Source organism: Rhinoderma darwinii, chromosome 1 (assembly GCF_050947455.1).
Source record: "Rhinoderma darwinii isolate aRhiDar2 chromosome 1, aRhiDar2.hap1, whole genome shotgun sequence".
NCBI classification, from domain to species: domain Eukaryota; kingdom Metazoa; phylum Chordata; class Amphibia; order Anura; family Rhinodermatidae; genus Rhinoderma; species Rhinoderma darwinii.
Window position 1 is genome coordinate 68059627 of NC_134687.1, and position 20438 is coordinate 68080064.

The 20438-nt window shown below is 40.9% G+C and overlaps 1 protein-coding gene across 1 annotated transcript in view; it reads right to left on the reverse strand.

Moving 5' to 3' along the window:
• YIPF7 (Yip1 domain family member 7) overlaps nucleotides 1–20438 on the reverse strand; it is a 161814-nt gene that overhangs the window by 111180 nt on the left and 30196 nt on the right. The window contains exon 3 of the mRNA XM_075849599.1: nucleotides 4844–4989. Within this exon, the coding sequence (XP_075705714.1) occupies nucleotides 4844–4989 (146 nt within the window). The remainder of the gene's footprint in view (nucleotides 1–4843; nucleotides 4990–20438) is intronic.

The following is a 20438-nucleotide window of genomic DNA, read 5'->3' on the forward strand; positions in this document are numbered from 1 at the left end:
TTCTCTTCTCAGCCCCGCCGTGTGTCTAAACAGCCGTTTATGACCACATGTGGGGTATTCTTTTACTCGGGAGAAATTTCTCTATAAATGTTGTGGTGCTTTTTCTCCTTTAGTCCTTTTGGAAATGAAAAAAAAATAGCTAAACCTACATTTTATTTGAAAAAATGTAGATATTCATTTTCATTGGCTACTTCCAAAAATTTCTGCAAAAAAACTGTCGGCTCAAAATGCTTACTATACCCCTAAATAAATTCCTCAAGGGGTGTAGTTTCCCAAATGGGGTCATTTTTGGGGAGTTTCCACTGTTTTGGTACCACAAGACCTCTTCAAACTTGACATGGTACCTAAAATAGATTCTAATAGAAAGGAGGCTCCAAAATCCACTAGGTACTCCTTTGCTTCTGAGGCCGGTGCTTCAGTCCATTAGCACACTAGGGCCACATGTGGGATATTTCCTAAAACTACAGAACCTGGACAATAAATATTGAGTTGCGTTTCTCTGGTAAAACCTTCTGTGTTACAAAAAAAATGGATTCAAAATGAATTTCTGCAAAAAAAAACATGAACTTTGTAAATTTCACCTCTACATTGCTTTAATTCCTGCGAAATGTCTAAAGGGTTAAGAACCTTTATAAATGCTGTTTTGAATACTTTGAGGGGTGCAGTTTTTAAAATGGGGTGACTTATTGGGGTTTTCTAATATATAAGGCCCTCAAAGCCACTTAATAACTGAACTGGCCCCTGTAAAAATAGCCTTTTGAAATTTTCTTGAAAATGTGAGAAATTGCTGCTAGAGTTCTAAGCCTTTTAACATCCTAGAAAAATAAAAGAATGTTCAAAAAACGATGCCAATCTAAAATAGACATATGGGGGATGTTAATTAGTGACTATTTTGTGTGGTATAACTATCCGTCTTACAAGCAGATACATTTACATTTAGAAAAATGCAAATTTTTGCAATTTTTCGCTAAATTTTGGTGTTTTTCACAATTAAATACTGAATGTATCGACCAAATTTTACCACTAACTTAAAGTCCAATGTGTCACGAGAAAACAATCTCAGAATCGCTTGGATAGGTAAAAGCGTTCCGAAGTTATTACCACATAAAGTGAAACATGTCAGATTTAAAAAATTAGGCTCTGTCAGGAAGGTCAAAAGTGGCCAAAGCGGGAAGGGGTTAAAAGGGTTGTACTCTATGTACTCTACTGGCGACCATAAGTCCTATATCCCAGTGCAGAGGGAGAAAGGAATTAGTAGCTCCACATGAGAAGTAGTTTTGGATCATTTATCTAAAAGAAAAACAAATATAAAAGAAAACTAAACTTTAACCCCTTCTCCATTGTGACATAATGGTATGTCATGGTATGTGGATAGTTCCTGTGTAGCACCGTAATAGTACGTCGCAGTAATGGCACAAGCACAGAAGCTATGCCCTCATTATCACCTGCAGGTGCTGCCTGTATTATACAGTTGACACCCCACTCTAAACTCCTTAAATGCTGATGTCAATAGCAAATGTGTCATCTGAGGGTATGTGCACATGATAACTGCAATTACGTCTGAAATTACGGAGCTGTTTTCAGGAGAAAACAGCTCCTAAATTTCAAACGTAATTGCATGTACTCACGTTTTGCGGGGGCGTCTTTTACGGACGTAATTTGTAGCTGCGGAAAAACGCAGTGAAAAACGCGAGTGGCACAAAAAACGTCTGGAAATCAGGAGCTGTTTTCGACTCTGCGTGTGAACATACCCTCAAACTATTTGTAAATTAGATTTTTTTTTAATTTTAGATTCTTTGGAACAATAAAAAAAGGGTTGTAAAGGTGGATATAGACTTTAATTTAACCCCTTCAGGATGCAGCCCTTTTTCAAATTTTCACTTTTGTTTTTTTCTCCCCACCTTTCAAAAGCTATAATCTTTATATTTTTCCATCTATATCACCATACGGGGGCTTGTTTTTTCCAGGACAAGTTGTCGTTTTTCATGGCACCATTTATTGTACCACATAATGTACTGAGAAGCTGAAAAAAAATTATTTGTGGAGTGAAATGGGCAAAACACAGCGATTACATCATATTTTGGGGGGTTTTGTTTTTACGGCATCCATCAGGCGGTAAAAACTACATATTCACTTTATTCTACAGGTTGATCCGATTACGGCGATACCAAATTTATATGTTTTGTTTTATGTTTTACCACTTTTAAAAAAATAAAACCATTTGCTAAATTAAAAAAAACTTTTGTGTCGCCGTATTCTTAGAGCCATAACTTTTTTATTATTCCATCAATTTAGCGATGTGAGGGCTTAAGTTTTGCAGGGCAATCTGTAGTTTTCACTGATACATTTTGGGGTATATGCGACTTTTTGATCATTTTCGATTTCATTTTTTTGGAGCGCTAAGGTGACCAAAAAACAGCAAATTGCGTGTTAAACAACGCTATATTGTGATAGTTCAGACTTTTACGGATGCGGCGATACCAGCTATGTTAACTTTCTTTAAATGTGCCAAATGGTTGTGGCCCTAAATACAGGATAATGAATATTTTTTATAAATGATTCCATGTTTTTTTCTTAATTACATATATCTGCGGAATAAATTTTTTTTGTTGTCCTGATTTTTTCAAATGGTGTAGCTCTCTATTTTTTATTTTGAAAACTTACCTGAGGCGGCCACATTGGAAGCAGACCCTGTCTGTATTATCTGTGTAGACAGTGCAGCATGGTGTGTGTGATTTATGGCAGCTGAAATGAATGGGAGTCAATTGACAGAGAAATGCCATAGATTATTATGATTGGAGTGAAAGCAGAGCGGAGAGTGGCAGCAGTAGGGCCGGCTACCTCTTATAAGGGGGTTGTGTTGCGCTACCTACAGGGAGCTATCTACAGGGGGCTGTGTCTGGAGCTATCTACAGGGGGGCTGTGTCTGGCGCTATCTACAGGGGGCTGTGTGTGGCGCTATCTACAGGGGGGGCTGTGTGTGGCGCTATCTACAGGGGGGCTGTGTGTGGTGCTATCTACAGGGGGGCTGTGTGCGGCGCTATCTACAGGGGGCTGTGTGTGGAGCTATCTACAGGGGGGCTGTGTGTGGAGCTATCTACAGGGGGGGCTGTGTGTGGAGCTATCTACAGAGGGGCTGTGTGTGGAGCTATCTACAGGGGGCTGTGTCTGGAGCTATCTACAGGGGGGCTGTGTCTGGCGCTATCTACAGAGGGGCTGTGTGTGGAGCTATCTACAGGGGGCTGTGTGTGGCGCTATCTACAGGGGGGCTGTGTGTGGAGCTATCTACAGGGGGCTGTGTGTGGCGCTATCTACAGGGGCCTGTGTGTGGAGCTATCTACAGGGGGGGCTGTGTGTGGCGCTATCTACAGGGGGGCTGTGTCTGGAGCTTTCTACAGGGGGGCTCTGGTGGATGATTTTTCCATTGCCCGGTAGCAGAGTTACAAAACTGGGAAAAAAATCCCCACCATGTAACTCTGCTACCTGTCAGTTGAAAAGTCATGCACCACAGGGTCTCCCTCTTGACTTTCATTGTTCTCAGTCTTTTGGTTTGTCCTGCAGCTGCTGCCGCCGTGATGAGCAAATGTTATACCCAAGTTAGGAAAAGTAACATAAAGACGATATAACCGGATCCATAATATCTGTGATATCCAGACAGTCTAGAGATCCGCAGTGAGAATGTGCGCTTGTTATTTGCAGAAGGATCTGGCCGTGATTTGATGTGTTTATGCGGGAAATTGGGCGTGGGGTGGGGCGTGGCTTAAAAATGTCCCTCTTTTCCGAATTCAAAAGTTGGGATATGTGTATTATGTCTTTAGCACCATGTTCAGCTGCAAGGAAATATACAGAGATGTCTCTAGGTGTCTCACAACCTCTATAATTAGGTACAAGACATAAAATATGAGAACAGCCAAAGTATGTCTCCATGTGTACGGAACCGTAGTAGAGCACCCATAGAGTGAATGGGGCCTTACTGTACACTCGTATGCCTCCAATTTCTTACAGAGGCATAAGAAGGTTCCTCTTTTGGATTCCGTAAAAAATCATGGCATTGCATGATGTATTTTGGAGCTATTCTCACAATTCCACAAACAACACCCAACAGAGCTTGGTCTGGACCCACAGGGGACTCTGTATAATGCCAAATATCCTCCTGCATACAGTCCCTATGGGTTGTTATGGGCCCATGCTGTACCTCTGCGTATGGAGCCTGTGAGAAAAAAAGACTTGGATTATCATCCAACCTTCTCACAGATTACTGAAAAGCCTCATCATAAATTGCAATTAAGCTTTTTGCCAAAGATGTCTCATTTTATTACTGTTGTTTCTTAAAAGTAAAAAAATATACCGACAAGTTCACTTTAAGCAGTCATTGTGAAGAGTAAATGATACAAGATAAGAACCTGCTGTATTGCTTATTATTATACTTTGTTATTCCAAAGAGGGTCTAGAACACGCTGTGACTAATACCATCTATCACCTATAATTACAGCTTGCAATTCCAAATTAGAAAGTATTTATTTGCTTGAAATGTGCCTTTGAAAAATCCTTGCACAATAAATTGGTTAATAATTCTTATTTTCTCCCTTTCGATGTGATTGTTTTTTGAATTACATTGACCCCCCACTTGATGTTTTCCGAAGGCAAATTCTTAAGATACACTAATATTTCTCAGATGCAGGGGAGGCAGACAGCATTAACAACCGGAGCTGTATCTCACTGCTGCTGCATTATTGTAAATAGGGCATAAATATACTGTTACACATACGTGTCATAATTATCAGTGATGAACGGCTATAGATGATACACCAAGTAATTATCATTATAAAATGCTAAATTATACCAGCAAGAGTGCGGATCCAAGGGCAAAGCAGAACATTGTAGGGCCTGTCAAGTCAGTTTCGTTCATAATACTGCCATCTGCTGGCTTCCATGGGTTCAGGACTGTTAAAGTCTTCTGCCAAATGTGATCAAAATTTATACCCAGTTCTGCAGAAAAAAAGAGGTTTTAAAATATTTAGAAAGTTTACATGAACATCCAGCTCTGCAGCTCATGAATATCACTTTCTAGTTTTAAAAACAGCACATAAATAAATAGTAACCGACATAGCTTGAGAAAAACGTGTAAAAGGTTAAATTCACTCACATTGAGAATAAGTTTTGCACCAAAATATATTTGTTTTTGTGCTGCAATTGACTTTCTTTTATTTAAAACAGTTTGAGGAAATGATCTCAGAATTTTTAGATAATCAAATATGTGATAACACATGACAGAAATAATGCATATGTGTCCTTTACATGCAGTTTCCCAAATAAAGTGAGTTGGGAAAAACACCACAAATATGTCAAGAATAGAAAATGCCATAAATAAAAAAAATTCTAATAATCAGATCTGGATTGAGAGCGGTTTGGGCCCCTCAAACAATAATGGTCGTGGGTCCCTTAGCAATCACAGTTGTATTACTGTATAACCAGAGTTAGGCTGGGTTCACACAACCTATTTTCAGTCGTAAACGAGGCGTATTATGCCTCGTTTTACATCTGAAAATAGGGCTACAATACGTTGGCAAACATCTGCCCATTCATTTGAATGGGTTTGCCGACGTACTGTGCAGACGGCCTGTAATTTACGCGTCGTCGTTTGACAGCTGTCAAACGACGACGCGTAAAATGACTGCCACGGCAAAGAAGTGCAGGGCACTTCTTTGCCACGTAATTTGAGCTGTTCTTCATTGAACTCAATGAAGCACAGCTCAAGATTTACGAGCGTCTCAGAGCGTCTCAGACGCCTCGTAAATTACGAGGAGGAGCATTTACGTGTGAAACGAGGCAGCTGTTAACAGTCTGTCTTTTCACACGTAAATGCCTCTCAGCGTGTGAACATACCCTTACAGGCTCTGAGGCTGTTTTTGGCCATGGGTTCTTGGATAATGTACTAATGCCTAAATGGTTAATACACCTCTGCTAAGGGCCCTTTCACATCAACGTTCCTTTACGCTGAGGGGTTCCGTCTGAGGTTTCCGTCGGGTTAACCCCTCAACGGAAAGGCAAATGGAAACCTTAGCATCCGTTTGCATCACCATTGATCTCAATGGTGACGGAAACTTTGCTAATGCTTTCGGTTTGTCACCGTTGTGAACGGGTTCCGTTGTTTTGATGGAATCATTAGCGCAGTCGACTGCGCTATTGATTCTGTTAAAACAACGGAACCCTGTCACAACGGTGACAAACCGAAACCATTAGCTAGGTTTCCGTCACCATTGAGTTCAATGGTGAGGGAAACGAAAGTTAAGGTTTCAGTTTGCCTTTCCATTGAGGGGTTAAGCTGACAGAACCTTCGATGGAACCCCTCAGCGGAAAGGAACGTTGATGTGAACACAGCTTTATAGGTTTAATGTGGATCCATCACTCTTAATGGTGGCTGCTACATTACCATACGTTCTTCTTCATGAAACTTAATATGGAGTGATTACAGCACAGGGCCGTTGGAAATACTGAATAGTAATCTAGTTTTTGTTTAACCACAGTACAACACGTATACAGTATTTACGGTGCTCAGAAATAGAATTTATGTCTGTGTATACAAATTCACTTTGATTTGGACCCCCATAGCACCGCCAATTCTGGAGACATGTGCAGACACAATGATGTCACATGACCTACCTCAGGAGGCTGCTCAGAAGACATGATGTGTGTCTTTCCTGCATTTTCCTTTAAATAGAATAAGGGTATGTTCACACGGAGTGTTTTCAGCCATTTTTCGGGCCATAAACGTCCAGAAAAATGGCAGAAAAATCGGAAGCAGAACGCCTCCAAAGATCTGCCCATTGATGTCAATGGGAAAAATGGTGTTCTGTTCCGACGGGCCGTTTTTTTCGCGGCGAAAAAGAAGTGCATGCCAGTTCTTCAGCCGTTATTGGAGAAGTTTTTCCATAGACTCTATAGAAAAACAACTCCAAAAAACGGCCGTAAAAAACGCAGCAAAAATCGCGGATGGCTTAAAAAACGTCTGAATATCAGGAGCTGTTTTCCCTTGAAAACATCTCTGTATTTTCAGGCGTTTTTGAGTTTGTGTGTGCACATACCCTAAGGGTATGTTCACACGCTTAGCAAAAAACATCTGAAAAAGTGGAGCTATTTTCAAGGGAAAACAGCTCCTGAAATTCAGAAATTTTTAATCAAAGTTGCGTTTTTAGCTGCGTTTTTAACGGCTGTTTTTGGAGCTGTTTTTCTATAGAGTCAATGAAAATCGGCTACAAAAACGGCTGAAGAAGTGACATGCACTTCTTTTTCGCGGGCGTCTTTTTACGTGCCGTTTTTGGAAAACGAAGCTAAAAAACCGCCCCGTCGGAACAGTACGCCGTATTTCCCATTGAAGTCAATGGGTAGATGTTTTGAGGCGTTCTGCTTCCGATTTTTTGGCAGTTTTTCGGGAATTTACGGCCCGAAAAACGGCCCAAAATAGGCCGTGTGAACATACCCTAAGGCCTGATTCACACGAGCGTGTGCGTTTGCGCGCGCAAAAAACGCTGCGTTTTGCGCGCTCAAAAGGCACTTGACAGCTGCGTGTGGCAGCCCTGTATGATGCGCGGCTGGTTGCTTTTCGCGCAGCCGCCATCATAATGACATTCCGTTTGGATGTTTGTAAACAGAAAAGCACGTGGTGCTTTTCTGTTTTCATTCATCCTTTTCACAGCTGTTGCGCGAATCACGCTGGTCGCACGGAAGTGCTTCCGTGTGGCATGCGTGGTTTTCACGCACCCATTGACTTCAATGGGTGCGTGATGCGCGAAAAACGCTCAAAGAACAGACATGTCGTGACTTTGACGCAGCGGAACAACACTGCGTAAAAATCACGCACATGTCTGCACGGCCCCATAGACTAATATAGGTCTGTGCGACGCGCGTGAAAATCACGCGCGTTGCACGGACGTATATCCCGTTCGTCTGTGTAAGCCCTAACTGTTACTTTATATACAGGTAAATGTAGAAAAGACACATCTTCTTGCTACACCTGTTTGCGCTATTAAAATACACAGGAGGATCAGCAGATTAATTTGTGGTGTCAATTATATTGGCTAAAGGAAAGTTTTTTAAGGCCAAAAATGGTAAAAAATAAATAAATAAGAAAGTACAAAAAGTCTCTATTATACTCCCACTCTGCTTGGTACCTTTGCTGCTCTGTTTGTGCATGAATGTAATGACATGTTCTTCACACGAATGACCCATCACGGGAATGCCACAGAAAAATGACTGCCGGGTGAAGTGACTTGTTGTTCTTAGTGACATTATAGTGAGACAAAGAAGCTTATAGATGCCCATCCAAAGGGGCAGAGACTGGGCCCCAGAGATACAGTCAGCATACTTGTAATTTGAAATACTGATACATTTTTAGTCCCTGGGCAACATGTCACATATTATTATGTCGCTGCCACCAAGGGGTTAGCGCATTGTCACGTAACTGTACGTGACAGTGATGGAGCAGGCTCAGAAACTGAGCCTGCTCCATCACCAGCAGGTGTCAGCTGTACATCACGCTGAAACTCTGATGTAACGGCAGGGACTGGACCCCCTAGGAGTATGTGCACACGACCTCTTTTCAGACGTATTGGAGGCGTTTTACGCCTCGAATTATGCCTGAAAAGATGGCTCCAATACGTCGGCAAACATCTGTCCATTGCTTGCAATGGGTCTTACGATGTTCTGTGCAGACGAGCTGTCATTCTACGCGTCGCTGTCAAAAGACGGCGCGTAAAATTACGGCCGCGTCAAAGAAGTGCAGGACACTTCTTGGGACGTAATTGGAGCCGTTTTTAATTGACTCCAATGAAAACCAGCTCCAATTACGTCTGTAAAAGACGCCGCAAAAAACGCGTGCACTTGTAAAAACGTCTGAAATTCTGGAGCTGTTTTCTCCTGAAAACAGCTCCATAATTTCAGACGTATTTGGCGTTGTCGTGTGCACATACCCTAAATGTTGCGTTCAATTGCGACTTCAGCATTTAGTTGTTTTGTATGCAATCGGCACCCCTGTGATGCAATGGCCTCCTGGCTGCCAAGTACGGAAGCCTATTAGGCCCCGCCCAGATGAGGGACCTAGTAGGCTTGCTGTCAGTGTATAATTGAGAGCTCTAAGTGCAGTCTATTATAATAGCGATCAGAGCTTTAGGTCTTCAAGTCTCCTAGGGGGACAAAAAAAAAGTTTGTAAAAATGTGTCACAAAAAAAAAAGTTTTAAGTTACATAGATAAAAAAAAAGTATTTTTTATCATTATAAATATTTTATTATAGGAAAAATCTAAAAATATTAAAAAAGTACACATATTTGGTATTGCCACGTCCGTAACAACCCCAAATATAAAACTATAGCATTATTTATCCTGCACAGTGAACGCCGTAAAAAAATAATTAAAAAAAACCAATGCCAGAATCACTGTTTTTTGGTCATCTCGCCTCCCAAAAAAATTGAATAAAAAGTGATCGAAAAGTCGCATGTAGCCCAAAATGGTAACAATAAAAACTACAGCTCATCTCGCAAAAAAAGACAAGCCCTTACACAGCCTTGTCAACGCAAAAATAAAAAAGTTCTGGCTCTTATCACCCTAAAAAAAAAAAAAAAAAGTTATTTTATTGTGGTAACGCTGTATAACATTAACCCCTTCACGCACCTTGGCGTAAATGCACGTCCAGATGAGCAGTAACTTTGCGCACCTGGGCGTGCAGTTACGTCCGCGCTTTAACAGTTAACCGCCGCGCGGCGCTACACCGCAGCGGCGGTTAACTGTGCAGGGTGTCAGCCCTACTCTCCCCGTTGCCGATCAGCGGCCTGTCGCCGCTGGAATCGGCAATTAACCCCTTCGATGCGGTGGTCGATTGTGATCACCACATTGAAGAGGTTTACAGCGGATCGGCAGCCCCCCACATGTATTTGCGGGGGCTGGCGATCCTTATCATCGCAACCAGAGGCCAGACAATGACCTCCGGGTTGCCATGTACGGAAGCCTCGGAGAATCAGCCTCCGGCCGGTCCTCCGATGCTTCCTGTCAGTGTGACTGTTACGTCACAATGACAGTTAGGACACATTACACTACGTGTGTAGTGTAATGTGTTCTAGCAGCGATCAAAGCTGCAAGTCTAAGTGTCCCCTAGTGGGACAAGTAAAAAAAGTAAAAAAAAGATAATAAAAATGTTTTGAAAAAGTGTAAAAATCAAAGTTAGAAGTGACATAAACAAAGAATGCTTTTTTTCCTATAATAAGTCTTTTATTATAGGAAAAAAATTAACACGTTAAAAAAAGTACACATATTTGGTATCGCCGCGTTCGTAACGACCCCAACTATAAAACTCTAATATTATTTTTCCTGCACGGTGAACACCGCGAAAAAAATAAACGAAAAACAGTGCCCGAATCACAATTTTTTGGTTACCAACCCTCCCAAAATATACAATAAAAAGTGATCAAAAAGTCGCATGTACGGCAAAATGGTACCAATACAAACTACATCCCGTCCCGCAAAAAACAAGCCCTTACACCGCTTTTTTGACTGAAAAATAAAAACGTTATGGCTCTCAGAATATGGTGACACAAAAATTAATTTATTTTATAAATATGTGATTTTATTGCACAAACGCTGCAAAACATAAAAAAATTATATACATCTGGTATCGCTGTAATCGTATCGACCCGCAGAATAAAGTATAATGGTCATTTATAGCCCAGGGTGAAGGCCATAAAAAAACGAATAAAAAACATTGTCAGAATTGATGGTTTTTGGTCACCGTGCTTGCCAAAAAATGGAATAAAACGTGATCAAAAAAATTTCTGGTACCCCAAAATGGTACCAATGAAAACTACAGATTGTCCCGCAAAGAATAAACCCTCACACGGCTCCGGTGGAGAAAAAAATAAAACCGTTCTGGCTCTCAGAATATGGCGATGCAAAATGTGCAGTGTTCCAAAAGCAGATAAGATCGGGCGCCATTTATCAGTGCGACACCGGCCACATATCTGCGGATTATTATTTATTTACTGCATTATTATACCCTCTTATTATACCCTGATGTACCCCACACAGATTACATATGCCCCCACATTATAAACTGAAACACCAGTAAAACCCCAAACAGAACAACTACCAAGCAAACTCTGCGCCCCAAAAGCCAAATGGCGTCCCTCCCTTCTGAGACCTGCAGCGTGCCTAAACACCAATTTACGTTCACAGATATGGCATCGCCATACCCGGGAGAACCCGGTTAATATTTTATGAGGTATTTGTCTTCAGTGGCACAAACTGGGCACAACATATAGTGCACTAAAATTGCATATGAGTGGAAAATTGTAATTTTCACTCCGCACCATGCGCTGCGCATTAACCCCTGTGCGCACCATGACATAGCATGTCTTAGTGTGGGGGGTGATGTATGGAGCGTCTCACGTGAAAAATAAAGAATTTAAAACTGCAAAATCGCTGTTTTTTTTTTCTAAAAATGTAATAAAAAGTGCTCAAAAAGTTGTATGTACCAAAAAATGGTACCAATAAAAACGAACGCTCGTCCCTCAATAAATAAGCCCTCATACCGTTCTATTGACTGAAAAATAAAAAAGTTGTGGCTCTTGGAACGCGGGGAGGAAAAAACTAAGAAGGAAAAGAAAAAATGGATCACTCAAGAAAGGGTTAATTACCTTCTAATGAAAAACCATTTATGACCACACGTGGGGTATAGCCGTACTCGGGAGAAATTGCTTTACAAATGTTAGTCAGCTTTTTCCCCCTTTATCCTTTGTGAAATTGAAAAAAATGCAACATTTTAGTGGAAGAAATGTTGATATTCATTTTCACGGCCTAATTCTAATAAATCCTGCAAAAGACTTGTGGGGTCTAAATGCCCACTATATCCCTAGATAGATTCTTTAAGTGGTGTAATTTCCACTTTTGGGGGGTTTCCACTGTTTTGGCCTCTCAGGGGCTTTGCAAATGCGACATGGCACCCAAAAACCATTTCAGCTAAATTTGAGCTCCAAAAGCCAAATAGCGCTCCTTCCCTTCTAAGCATTGCTATGGGTCCAAACAGCAGTTTATTACCACATATTGTATATTTCCGTAATCGGGAGAAATTGTTTTACAAATGTTGGGGTGCTTTTTCTCCTTTATTCCTTGTAAAAATTAAAAATGGCTACCTTTTTTCAGAAAAAAAGTTGATTTTTACCTTTACAGAATAATTCCAATGAATTCAGCAAAACAACCGTGGGGTCAAAATGCTAACTTTACCCCTAGAAAAATTCCTTGAGGGGCGTAGTTTCCAAAATGGGGTCACTTTCCGGGGGTTTCCACTATTTTGTTCCCTCCAGTGCATTTCAAACGCGACACGGCACTGAAAACTATTCCAGCAAAATGAGAATTTCAAAATCCAAATGGTGCTCCTTCCCTTCTGAGTCCTATTGTGGGTCCAAACAGCAGTTTATTACCACATATGGGGTATTGCTATAATCAGGAGAAATTGCTTTACATATGATGGGGTGTTTTTTCTCTTTTATTCCTTGAAAAAATTAAAAATGTCTACGTTTTTTCAGAAAAAAAGTAGATTTTCATCTTCACAAACTAATTCAAATAAATTTAGCAAAAAAACTGTGGGTTCAAAATGCTAACTATACCCCTAGATAAATTCCCTGAGGGGTGTAGTTTCCAAAATGAGGTCACTTTTGGGGGTCTTTATTGTTTTGACCGCACAAGACCTCTTCAAACCTGACATGGTACCTAATATATATGCTAAAAAAAGGAGGCCCCAAAATCCACTAGGTGCTCCTTTGCTTCTGAGGCCTGTGTTTCAGTCCATGACCACCGCACTAGGGCCACATGTGGGGTATTTCTAAAAACTTCAGAATCTGGGCAATAAATAATAAGTTATATTTCTCGGGTAAAACCTTCTGTGGTATAGAAAAAAATGTATTACAAATGAATTTTGTAAAAAAAAATGAAATTTGTAACTTTCACCTCTACTTTGCTTTAATTCCTGTGAAACGCCTAAAGGGTTAATATACTTTCTGAATGCTGTTTTGAATACTTTGAGGGGTGCAGTTTTCAAAATGGGGTGATTTATGGGGACTTTCTAATATATAGGTCCCTCAAAGCCACTTCAGAACTGAACTGGTCCTTGTAAAAATCGCCTTTTTAAATTTTCTTGAAAATATGAGAAATCGCTGCTAATGTTCTAAGCCCTGTAACGTCCTAGAAAAATAAAAGAATGTTAAAAAAACAATGCCAAACTAAAGTAGACATATGGGAAATGTTAACTAGTAACTATTTTGTGTGATATTACTATCGGTTTTACAAGCAGATACATTTAAATTTAGAAAAATGCTAATTTTTGCAAATTTTCTCCAAATCTTGGTGTTTTTTACAAATAAATATTGAATTTATCAACCAAATTTTTTCACTAACATAAAGTACAATATGTCACAAGAAAACAATCTCAGAATCGCTTGGATAGGTAAAAGCATTCCGGACTTCTTACCACATAAAGTGACACATGTCAGATTAGAAAAATCGGCTTCGTCCTGAAGGCCAAAACAGGCTCAGTCCTGAAGGCGTTAAGTGCACTAAAATGGCATATCAGTGGAAAATTACAATTTTCACTTTGCACTATCCACTTCGCATGAATTCCTTCTTGATAAATGCCTTGAGGGGTGTAGTTTCCAAAGTGGGGTCACTTCTTGGGGGTTTGTTTACTATTTGACCCCAGAGCCCAGCAATTGTCCACTAATGCTGCATAAATCGCCAAAATTACCTCAAATGCACATGGTGCTTTTTCACTCCTGAACCCTGTCGTATGTCAAGGCAAAAGATTAAGGCAACAAGTAGGGTGTGTATAAAGCCAGGAAACACGGCAAAATCATTAGAAAGCTGTCTTTTTATAGTGGCACAAGCTGGGCACCACATATTGGGAACTGAAATTACATATCTGTGGAAACCATCCGCTGTGCATTAATTTCTAATAAAATCAAAAATACCTGTGGTGTCAAAATGCTCACAACACCCCTTAAAAAATGGCTTGAGGGGTGTAGTTTCCAAAACTGCGTTACTTCTGTGTGGTTTTGTTTCACTATTTGACCTCGGAGCCCTGTAATTGTGGGCCAATGCTGTGAAATTTACCAAAATAGGACTCAAATGCGCATGGTGCTCTTTAACTTCTGAGCACGGTCATATGTACAGGCAAATGATAAATGCCTTGAGAGGTGTAGTTTCCAAAATGGGGTCACTTCTCGGGGGTTTCCACTGTACCTCATTTGCAAATGCGACATTGGCACCCAAAAAACATTCAAGCAAAATTTGAGCTCCAAAAGCCAAATGGTGCTCCTTTGTTTCTGAGCTCTGCCATGTGTCCAAGAAGGGGTTAATGAGAACGTATGGGGTATCTACAAATATTGGGATGCTTTTTCTCCTTTATTCCTTATTGAAATGAAAAAACTTGAGTTAACCGCTTCCCGACCGCCCACTGTATATTCACGTCGGCACTTGCTGGGCTCTGTGCAGTGCCGACGTGAATTCACAGTGGGTGTTAAAAGCGCGATCCGGGTGTCTCAGCGTAGCGCTGACACCCGGATCGCGCTGTTATCACCTGCCTCTGTTCCCGGAGATATGATCGGGACCTGATTAGTTCAGGTCCCGGTCATGTGATCGCAGGGAAAGTGTGTTGTAGCAACGAACTGGAAAGTTTGTTGCTATAACAAACTGGAAAGTTTGTTGCTACAACAAACTTTCCCGGGGACCGATTGCAGGTGCTGCAGTCGGTTATAAGGCAGAAACGGGGGCCATATAACAGCCCCCGGGTCTGCCATGCAGAGCAGCCTATGAGAACCAGCCGGATGCTGGTTCTCATAAGCTCCCTGTCAGTGTGACTCTCAGCGTCACACTGACAGTTTATAATACGTTACACTACCTAGGTAGTGTATTGTATTATAGCAGCGATCAGTGCTGCCAGGCTTCAAGTAAAACAAGTAAAAAGTAAAAAATAAAGTAATAAAAAAGTTTTATAAAAGTGTAAAATCAAGTTATAAAAGTTACAAAAAAAAATAATGCTTTTTTTCCTATAATAAGTCTTTTATTATAGGGAAAAAATGAAAATGTTAAAAAAAAGTACACATATTTGGTATCACCGCATTTGTAACGACCCAAACGATAAAATTATAATATTATTTTTCCCGCACGGTGAACACCGCAAAAAAAATAATTAAAAAGCATCACTTTTTTTTGGTCATCAACCCTCCCAAAATATAGAATAAAAAGTGATCAAAAAGTCGCATGTACCCCAAAATAGTACCAATAAAAACTACAACCCGTCCCGCAAAAAACAAGCCCTTACACCGCTTTTTTGATGGAAAAATATAAAATTATGGCTCTCAAATATGGTGATACAAAAAATAAATCATTTTATCAAAGTGATTTTATTGCGCAATCGCCACAAAACATAAAAAACCTATATATATATGGTATCGCCGTAATCGTACCGACCCGCAGAATAAAGTAAAATGTCATTTATACCGCACGGTGAATACTGTAAAAAAAAAAATACAAAAAACTTTGTCAGAATTTATGTTTCTTTGTCACTTTGCTTCCAAAAAAATCTAATAAAAAGTGATAAAAAAAAATCACGTGTACCCTAAAATGGTACTAATGAAAAGTACAGATAGTCCCGCTACAAATAAGCCCTCAAACAGCTCCGTTGGAGAAAAAAATAAAAAAGTTCTGGCTCTCAGAATATGGCGATGCAAAATGTGCAGAGTGTTCCAAAGCGGATAGGATCGGGCGCCATTTATCAGTGCGACACCGGCCACATATCTGCAAATTATTATTTATGTACCCCATTATTATACCCTCTTATTATGCCCTGATGTACTCTGCCCAGTTAACACATACCCCCACATCATAAACTGAAATACCAGCAAAACCCCAAACAGAACAGTTACGAAGCAAAATCTGCGCTCCAAAAGCCAAATGGTGTTCCCTCCCTTCTGAGCCCCACAGCGTGCCCAAATACCAGCTTACGTCCACATATATGATATTTTATAACCGGGAGAACCCGCTCAACATTGTATGAGGTATTTGTCTTCAGTGGCACAAACTGGGCACAATATATTGTGCATTAAAATGGCATATCAGTGGAAAATTTTAATTTTCACTTTGCACCATCCGCTGCGCATTAACGCCTTGGCGCACCACGACTTAATAGCATGTCGTGGTGCGAGGGGTTATATATGGAGCGTGCTCATGCGCTGCGCACGCTCCATATTCTGCAGGTGTCCGCTGTGTATTACAGCTGACACCCGGGACTAACGGACAGGAACAGCGAATGCTGAATGCTATTTTGAATACTTTGAGGGGTGCAGTTTTTAATATGGGGTCATTTATGGGGTCTATCTAGTACATAAGGCCCTCAAAGCCACTTCAGAACTGAACTGGTCCCTGTAAAAATAGCCTTTTGAAATTTTCTTGAAAATGTGAGAAATTGCTGCTAAAGTTCTAAACGTTGTAACGTCCTAGAAAAATAAAATAATGTTCAAAAAACTATGCAAATATAAAGTAGACATATGGAATATATAAAATAGTAACTATTTTGTGTGGTATTACTATCTGTTTTACAAGCAGATTCATTTAAAATGAGAAAAATCCTAATTTTTGCAAATTTTCTCTAAATTTTGGTGTTTTTCACAAATAAGCAATTAATTTATTGACCAAATTTTTCCACTAACATAAAGTACAATATGTCACGAGAAAACAATCTCAGAATCGCTTGGATAGGCAAAAGAATTCCAGAGTTATTAACACATAAATTGACACATGTCAGATTTGAGAAAATGGGGCTGGTCATGAAGGTCAAAATGAGCTCGGTCTTGAAAGGGTTAAATCTAAATTTTATGAGAAAAAAAATTGAATATTGATTTTCACGGCCTAACTTCAATATATTTAGCAAAAAATCTTTGGGGTAAATTTGCTCACTATACCCCTAGATAAATTCCTTGGGGGTGTAGCTCCCAAAATGGTCTCTTTTTTGGGATGTTACCTATGTTTTGGCACCACAAGACCTCTTCAAACTTCACATGGAGCCTAAAATATATTCTAATAAAAAGGAGGCCCCAAAATCCACTAGGTGCTCCTTTGCTTCTGAGGCTTGTGTTTCAGTCATGTAGCACACTAGGGTCACATGTGGGATATTTCTAAAAACTGCTGAACCTGTGCAATACATATTCAGTTGTGATTCTCTGGTATAACCTTCTGTGTTACAGGAAAAAACTTATTAAAATGGATTTTCTAAAATACAAAAAAATGAAATTTGTACATTTCACCTCCGCTTTGCTGTAATACCTGTGAAACACCTAAAGGGTTAATAAACTTTCTAAATGCTGTTTTGAATACTTTGAGGGGTGCATTTTTTAAAAGGGGGTGACCTATGTGGGGTTTCTAATATATAAGGCAATCAAAGCCACTTCAGAACTGAACTGGTCCCTAAAAAAACTAGGTTTTGGAAATTTTCTTGAAAATGTGAGAAATTCCTGCTAAAGTTCTAAGACTTGTAACGATCTTGAAAAATAAAAGGATGTTCAAAAAATGATGCCAACATAAAGTAGACATATGGGAAATGTTAACTAGTAACTATTTTGTGTAGTATTACTATCTGTCTTACAAGCAGATACATATAAATGTATAAAAATGCTAATTTTTTGTAAACCATAAAATAAAAGTCTCAATACATAAAATATACACACTTTGTCGTGAACCTACACAACAAATTTATAGCGTCATTTATGATGTGTACAGTCAAAAAACAAAACAAAAACTGCTTTCTTTCACTTATTAATGTGAGGCACATGGTCTTATGAATTTTATGCCTCCATGTGCCTCTCATTAATAGTAATTAACCCCATCATGTACCTCCCACATTAACTCAAAGTTGTCCATTATGACTGAGAAACACGATGGGGTTAATTACTATTAATGTGAGGCACACGGAGGTTCAAAATTCATCACACCACGCGCCTCACATGACAAAATGGAAGAACTTCGTTTTGGTATCGAGAATCGCAATACTGCACAAAGTATCGGTATCAAAGTCCAAATTCTGGTATCGTGACAACCCTAATGTAATGTACTGTCTTTATATGTATTCACGTCCTTAGGAAGACGATACAATTGAAAGCGCAGGTGAAGCAAGGGAACCATTAGTTCCCTCCCTCATCAATCGACACTTTCGTGTGGCAAAGGCGGTGTGATGACGTCATTGCTCGGCCTGACGACATTCCGCTGGAGCAGGCCTGATCAGAAAAGACCAGGCCTGCATCAACGGAAACTTTATTGCTCAGCCCCGCCGATGCTAGTAATTCCTAGTGCGGGTATTTCTTTGTATCTGAAGGAGTCCCGGCACTAGGTTTATAGTGGCACACGCACCCAAGATGCGCCAAAATTCTGGCGCATCTCGAGTGATCCTGTGTCACTTACAAGGCTTAGTAAACTAAGCAGTGACAGCTCTAAGCTGTCATTGGTTAGTTTACATCACGTGGTGGCTGGTTAACTAACTTCATTGGCCTACTTTAAAAAGTAGGCCAATGAACTGAGGTAACCGGGGACCACGTGATGTAAATGAACAATGACAGCTAAGAGCTGTCACTGCTTTGTTAACTGTCACAGACCCCGGAAGGCAAGTATGATAATGATTTTGCTTTTTTACTTATTAATTGTCATGAGTGGTATGTGGACCTACTGGGCCATACCGGCTTGATGGTATGGCAGCTGGCCAACAGGACACAGGTCACAGTTAATAGTTCGCATAGTGTACCTGTGGTAACTCAGACAGTAGCAAGGCAGGCCCGGCTGGGACTAGGCAGCAGGCAGGCGCCAGGCATGTTGTAGCAGGACAGGCGTGGAACACAGCACAGCACGACTTCAGCTCAACAAGGCACTTGACCAGGATAGCACAGGATATACCTGTAATCGGTATCCTGTGCTATCCTGGTCAAGTGCCGTGTTGAGCTGAAGTCGAGCCTGCGTTGCTAATGCAGGAACGGGGAACGCTGGGATTTTGAAAACACTAGGAGACCATTTGCATAGACATACTAGGATAACGACAACAAGGGTCAGGCAAGATAGGAAGGGGCAGAGCCCTTCTTATAGTTCAGGGTGCTCTGGAAGCAATCAGCTTAATCTCACACCAGTGTGCGCTCCAAGGCTGACTAAGCTCGCGAGCGCACCCTGGTGGTCACTGTGGAACAGGACGGCCGCATGTGCAGACATCTCTGGGGAGAAGGGCGTCGACCGGATGGAAGGAGTTCGTGGTCAGACGTTACATTAATGTTACTAATGTTGTTGTTTTTTTTTTTTACATGTTCGGTCGTTGGACTATGTCGGATTCTAGGACTACTTCGATGACGGCGTTTTTATTTTCAATAAATTGGTTAACGAGGGTTGTGTAGGGGGTTTTATTTCAATAAAATATTTTATCTGTGTCTGTTTTTTTTAAACTATATCACTACTGCCTTAGTATTGGTGGCTGTCTGATAGACAGCGTCCATTGCTAAGGTGGAGCTTAGTATTAGCTGGTGCAGAGGCTAACACTAACCCCCTGATTATTACCCCGGGACCCACCACCACCAGGAGTGCCGGGAAGAGCCAGGTACGATCTGAGGTAACTGGCAGGGCATTTTTTGCTCCAGTCGGGAAGGGGGGATTTTTCTAAATAATAATAAACTGTGGCCTGATCAATAATAGGGGAAATGGGCCCCAGTGTTCATGTGGGGGGCAGGGGAGGGAATGTTAATGGGGTAGCACTGAGCATTTCTTTTAGGGTATGTCCACACGTAGCGTAAACACTGCAGATTTTACGCAACGGATTTCATTGCGAAAAATCCGCAGAATACAGTAGTAGTAGAGTGGATGATATTTGAACAAATCTCATCCATACTCTGCATAAATAACACACCGAAAAAACGTTCACAAATTGACCTGCGATGTGTTTTTTTAATCCACAGCATGTCAATTTATGTTTAATTCAATGGGGAGGTAAAACCTGCAACAATTAGCACATGTTGGGAATTTTAGCGGCAGTAAAGCTGCGTTATTGGGGGTGTCAGCCCTAAGGCTGGGTTCACACGAGCACATTAACGTCCGTAATGGACGGACGTATTTCGGCCGGAAGTCCCGGACCGAACTCCCTGCAGGGAGCCGGGCTCCTAGCATCATAGTTATGTACGATGCTAGGAGTCCCTGCCTCTCCGTGGAACTACTGTCCCGTACTGAAAACATGATTACAGTACGGGACAGTTCTCCTGCAGAGAGGCAGGGACTCCTAGCATCGTACATAACTATGATGCTAGGAGCCCGGCTCCCTGCAGTGAGTTCGGTCCGGGACTTCCGGCCGAAATACGTCCGTCCATTACGGACGTTAATGTGC